Here is a 6,606-nt window from a genome sequence, read left to right on the forward strand (position 1 = left end):
TATGTCACAGTGCGTAATCAGATTACAACCACGCCTACTTCCATATAACACAGTTTTAAATTCCATTTGATTCTTTCACTTTCATGTACAAAAATTAAAAAATAATTAATATAACGGGACACAATTTTGCATTAACAATTCTTTTAAAGTATGTCACCTTATGACTAAAAATTTCTCAAATCTAACCAAAACTTTTCAATCTCCCAAGTAGAGAAAATTTGGCCCCCAATATCTACAGTTGATTTTCGACCGAAAATATCGGTCAATGTTTTGGATATACTACAATTGAAATTCAGAGAAAATCTTTTCCTGATAGCAATAGCAGATTTATGGTCCTTTGCGCATTGGCCACGGCGAATATCGCATTCGATGGAACGATGAGCTGTTCGAGATATACGACGACATTGACATAGTTCAGCGAATTAAAAGACAGCGGCTACGCTGCCTAGGTCATGTTGTCCGGATGGATGAAAACACTCCAGCTCTGAAAGTATTCGACGCAGTACCCGCCGGGGGAAGCAGAGGAAGAGGAAGACCTCCACTCCGTTGGAAGGACCAAGTGGAGAAGGACCTGACTTCGCTTGGAATATCCATTTGGCGCCACGTAGCGAAAAGAAAAAACGACTGGCGCGCTGTTGTTAACTCGGCTATAATCGCGTAAGCGGTGTCTACGCCAATTAAGAAGAAGAAGAAGATAGCAATATATTAAAAATTGGTTGAATCAGGTCAATATTTCTCTGAGCTTCCATATAAATTTTCAAACTCAAAGGTGACTTTCTACCGCATATATCGACCAATATGTGAGTTATCCCAAAGAAAATGAGAGAGTGTATTTTACTCATAACAGTGTATCCTTGTGTCTAAATTAGATAAAATCGGGTGAAGTCTTGACCTAGCTCCCATACAACTAACATCAGGATTTTCGAACATCCGGCTGACTTTACTTCTTATGATTGGTGATTGTATTTGAAGTACCTTAATGAAACCCAGGGGACATTTTTTAGTCTGTGGTTTGTTAATAGTATGTGTTACTAGCAAAAATATATAAAATTAGGACAATATTACCCCAACTACTCTATATAAAATTTTGGTTTCTCTAACAAACCTTATGCCGAATAGGTCGCCAGTGTATAAGTTATATATATTATGGTATCCGCGCCTCTGGTTGACGTTTTACACCTAAGGATATTTTCCTGCAAGTTGCAAAAGTATAAATTGTTCGGTTGCACCCGAACTTAGCCCTTCCTTACTTGTTTCAATGTGTGTTTTTGAAAGTATTTCGTTTGATTACAATAACATATTGCTTTGTTTGCGAAATCTCCGAAGTCGTTCCCATATTGTATTTAAAGATATATCATATCTTTTTTCAATCAAAAATTTTCTAGCTTTTCTTAGACCGAGTATTATGTTTTTTTTCTCAAAAAGGAGAAATGGCTTTATTCATGCTCTTAGATATCTTGTGAATCCTCCCTCTTTATGGCTTGTCATCAATGCTTCCAATTTCTTCATAATGGTCAGACCACCTCTTCAAAAATGTATAACTCATATTTAATTACCTCGCATTTTTCACTTGTCCATATGGAATCTTTAGGATGCTTCGTTAGAAAGGTTGCTGCAAAACATTTCTTAAACTGAGCTTTCAATTTTCTTCTTCTACTCCACGGTGATGTGTTAGTTCGCAAAAAAATTACACCGAATTCATCGGGGAAAGGAGAAACGTTAGTTTTTGAACGCACTGTATTTTAGGTTCTTAGGCTACATACAATGCTCATCTAAAGCAAGTATAAATATTAATTACAATCCCATACGTATTATTGTTCGCAATAGAAATCCAAATAAGGACAATATCCCATAATTTTTCCAAAATAAAATGAATCAATGAAATCCGTGCCTCAAAACCGGTTCTACCCATTTTGATTACTTTATACCGAACTGAAGAAATACTTATTTGAAAACAACTCCATAGAGCTTTTGAAACGGTAACCCAACTATATTAAAAGTAATCGCGCTTAGGATCTTATAGCAGAAACCCTAACTAAGAACTTTTTTTGACAAAGATTAATGTTGCAATTCAAAAGGAGCTGTAGGTTTATCCACAAAAGCCACAGTCTGATCCGGGAAACTGTATTTTAATAGAACTTCAATGCACACACAACAGCTATCAAAAGGAACTCGAATAAAATGGGTAGATATTTAGAGAATAAATTAACATTATCCATCAATATTAGAAAAACGTCGACGAAGACCATTTTGCTGAAAAAATTCTGAAGGTTTCAACATAAATCAGGTGTTCGCTTATAACTAAACTTAAGGCTTCTTAAAAAAAAAAACAATGTCATATTTTAATTTTTTTTAAACTTCTTTCTTGTTAAGTCTTCTCCTTGATTTCCAATCACATCTTCAATATTATTAATAATATTTTAACTCATTCAACTAAAACATTTCGTGGTACCGCTCGTTACACGACGAATCCAATCCGCATAGAAATAAGTACTCGCGTGCGCATCTGGATAGCCGATGGCGCAGGGCATACCCCAGTTAACTAAACCGACCAATTTTCCATCGTTCACCAAAGGGCCACCCGAATCGCCATGACACGCACCTTCGCCATACTTCGTATATGTGCACATGTGTCCCACATCCAAATATGGATCGTCATCGTGCATTTCTTTGCAACTTTTGTGTGGTAAATATTTTAAGTACACAATCTGCAGATTGTCGGGTGTATCACCGTACAATTCAGTTGTACCCCAACCCGTCAATATGACCTCATCGCCTTCCGTCATCTGCTCCGTCGGCAACGCTATGGGTTGGGTTCTATCATTGAACACAATAGATGAGTTCAATCGTATCAACGCGATATCATTGTGGCTGCTCGGATTGTTGTAGCGACAGTGTATATGTATGGAGCTAGCATAATAAGTGGCGTTCGGCTTCTGCCATTCGACGGTGCCTGTAGCGACGATTATATCACTGGCATATCTATTGGCAAGACAATGTCCAGCAGTTGCGATCCAATTCTCGGAGATTATGGCGCCACCACAGAAATGATAACCGTACGATGTTTGTAAGGACACTTGATAAGGCGCTTGACCCAAAGTGGCATTGGTTCCGCCAATTACACGGCCTTCAATCGTACTTTTTACGTAATTCTTTGGATACTTGATTAATTTGGCCTCGGCGTGGGCACACAAAAGTATGGCTAGTAAAAGAAACACCTTCATGGTGTATAGCTTTAATGTATTTAATGCAAGTTTAGCGACGTTGGAACCATTTAACTAGTCAAAACTTTGGATAAGCGTGATAATACGCAAATGAAAAACTTATCTTTAGATATAACAAACGAAATTTGATAAAAAACATAATAAAATTTATGGACTTTAGTGTGCAATTATCACTGCAGAAGGCAAAACTGAAACATAGAAAAATTGCATGTGGCACTGAGTCAGCTGAAATTTTGAAATATTCCATATTACCTTTAAAGAAAAATATATAGTACCTAGATAGCGGGGAGGGAAGCGTGAATTGATATTGAAATTATATTTTTCAGACCTAGGTTTCCCATCCCTTAACAAAAAATTCAGAGAAAAATCTAAGTTATGAAAATAATTTTTTCCATAATTAATTTTCAGTAACTGTGTTAGTGAGCTTTCCATGGCCTAATTTATTGCATTTTCATTCGATTCGGCGAATGGCATATTTTTCTTTTTTTCGAACTACTTCGGAACTATAGCGAAGCTATGTCGAGGGTGACAATAAATATTTTTAGGTGATACAGTGAAATCTCCCATAAGCGGACACAGGCGGGATCAGTCTTTCTATCCGGTTAATAGAGTTGTCCGCATTATAAGTTGTCCGTAATAAACAGAAAAATATGTTGGCACCGGCCAACGAGTACAATTAATGGAAACATCAGCCTAAAAGAACGTCCGTTAGCTCATCCCGATCTTTCCCCGTATATACAAGTAAAACAGAGTACGTAGATTGCCTTTTATATTTCGGGATCATTTTAATTGTTTTTCAAAATATTCTTTAATAAGATCTGTACACTTTGATTGTGTTTGAACTAATGTGTTTGAACTAATTTCCGGAGCACATTTGCCACTTTGATTGAAGTAGATCCAAAATATGCGTTCTAGACGCATCAACCGCCTTTTCAGGTGTCGCAAAACGTGGACCTCTTAGCTTATTGGACCTTACGGTGCTTTACTCATCAAATCGATGTTTTAAGTGGTCAACAATTGAGTTGATTCAGGGGATGTATGAGAGCTCATATTGTCATGGTGAATAGAGATCCGTCTTCGTTGGTGGGTTTTCCTGTTTACTTGAAAGACAACTGGCAAGCAAATGTTTTAGGTTGATCCAGTTGTATGGTAGCGACATGTTTAGTTTTTACAGAAAACCATTTGCTAAAAAGTGCTTCGATCGTTTTGTTCGATTCGCCTCAGCTGGCACACACGCATAAGTCCACATGTCATCATCTCTCACGATTTCATAGACGTGTTTCAAAGCTTTCGTATTTTGTTAAGATATCTCCTGACCACTCGACACAAGCCCTTTTTTTGAGCGATTGACAAATTGTGTGGGATCCAACGTGAAAAAATTTTTAACAATCAAATTTTCATACGATAGAATACAATTATTAAATTAAATACAACGTTAAAACAATTTTTAACAATCAAATTTTCATACGATGGAATGTATGCTAGTCCCACTAATGCTTATAGTTGTTTAAATCTCACGATGACTTTGCGCTCAGCATCAATAGTCTCCGGAACAACAACTGAGTTTGAACAACCTTCAACAAATTCACCTTCGTGTGATCTACGACTTCAGTTGCATTCACCATACCACCGATAAACACTTGCCTTGGTTAATATGATAAATAATAATAAAAAGCTTTCTAAGCACGAATGCTCAATTCATCGATACAAATACCGTGCCAACCAATAAAATGGTGATAAAAATAATGAATGAAATAAACATTTCTGCCAATCATCTAAAGGAAAATGTACGACCTGAAGTCAATATCAAGCACTTAGGGGTTATAAATTCTGATAATATCTTGCCGTAAAAAGATAACACTGGTTGTTATAAAAAAAACCTCTTAGAATTACAAGTTCCACAGTTCTAGCTATGGCACACATTTTAATTGAGTATCTATAGTTAGCAAGCAGAAGTCGCTACTTATTATTTTACCGTTACTTACGATTTTTACTAATGAATACATACATAGTAAAAGCTCTTAACAAAACTTTGTTGAAACTTCCTGAGTAGTCATAGCTCACAACGGCACTAATAGACCAACAAATCGTATGCGCACCGCCCCGACTAGTAATCAAGGCGCGTCCCACCACGTAGACGCAATTTAAATGCTTTACAGCTATTAAACGCCTCGTCAACGTAACGATCTGATGATCTCAGGCTTCACTGTATTTTTTGTGTCGCTTTTGACTGTTTGGCGCTCGACTAGTCCCATAGCTGAGAAGGATAGCTATGTGACACGCGCTGGCCATTTTCCGCTCTTTCTGCTGATGCCTTTAAAGAAAAAACGGGCCGTGCATTTGCTGTTAATCATTTATTGATTAGACAGTGAAAGCTGCTTAAAGCTAGTCGAATAATCGTGTTTTCCGATGGACATCATAGAATTGACTAATTTTTAAAGATTTCATTTGCAGTTTCCCTGATTAGTTAACTCGACTTTGAGGCTTGAAATCGTTTACCTGCTTTATATACTGAAAACAATCTCCTAATGACTAGAGAGATTAACTGAATGACCTCTTTAACAGACTTGATCCAACAAATTCCGAAAAACTTTTCGACATTTTGTACTATTTTGAACTTTCGAAACTAAACACTTGAATGAATCACCCATTACAGACGAATGTATGGGCATAAATTCGAGCGAATGGCTCCTGAGAGCACTAGGCGCCCGCCTAGATGACTCAGTTGAATCTTTGATGCGAGGCGATAATTAAGAATTGTTAGCTATTTTGAGTTGAACCGTTTCGCGTGATAGCTCCAAAAAAGATGGTTCAATGATTACATATAATTAAACCTAACATTAATTAATTACATTTTTTTTAGTTGGATTAGCTTAAGTTTTATTTTTTAAATTGGAATTTTATACTGCACACTCTCACCCGCTCACATTTTATCGCTCAATTTTGACGCCACTTACCGTAGCGGTTTTTTTTTTGTTTTTAGTGCCTATTTTCGTTGCCAACTAATTTCGTTTCTTCCGAAAGCTGGCTGTCAGCCAAACACTTCCTTTTGGACTTTTTTTGCTTCTTCTTCTTCTGACGGCCGAACGTTTGACGATCGACTGTTGACTCAGCCGATATATGTATGTCACACGTGTACTGGGCTGCTGACAAGCTTGTGTGCCAGTTTGCGGCCATAGACGCCACAGAGCGACTTCTCAGGTGTGGACCGTAATAAAAACTTTTTTCACTTAATAAATGTGGCTATCTGGACTGTGTGACGACAGTGAAAGCAATAAAAAAACTCCTACTGATCTCGCGAGAATACTTTTGAATATTTTTTTATGATATTTAGCTGAAATTATTAAATAATTTTAAGTTCATAAATTATATTGAAAGCGTT

At 36.9% G+C, this 6,606-nt stretch overlaps 1 protein-coding gene across 1 annotated transcript; it reads right to left on the bottom strand.

The window, feature by feature from the left end:
• Window positions 1-2,346: 2,346 nt before the first annotated feature.
• Window positions 2,347-3,224, bottom strand: LOC126759694 (chymotrypsin-2-like). Its single transcript, XM_050474715.1, has one exon. The coding sequence runs from the start codon at window positions 3,222-3,224 to the stop codon at window positions 2,430-2,432; it is 795 nt and encodes a 264-aa protein (XP_050330672.1). The 3' UTR covers window positions 2,347-2,429.
• Window positions 3,225-6,606: the final 3,382 nt, after the last annotated feature.

Source organism: Bactrocera neohumeralis, chromosome 2 (genome assembly GCF_024586455.1).
Source record: "Bactrocera neohumeralis isolate Rockhampton chromosome 2, APGP_CSIRO_Bneo_wtdbg2-racon-allhic-juicebox.fasta_v2, whole genome shotgun sequence".
NCBI lineage: Eukaryota > Metazoa > Arthropoda > Insecta > Diptera > Tephritidae > Bactrocera > Bactrocera neohumeralis.

Bases quoted from the DNA above. Each gene is read 5' to 3' on its own strand.
- LOC126759694 (XM_050474715.1), bottom strand. From the start codon at position 3,224: ATGAAGGTGTTTCTTTTACTAGCCATACTTTTGTGTGCCCACGCCGAG.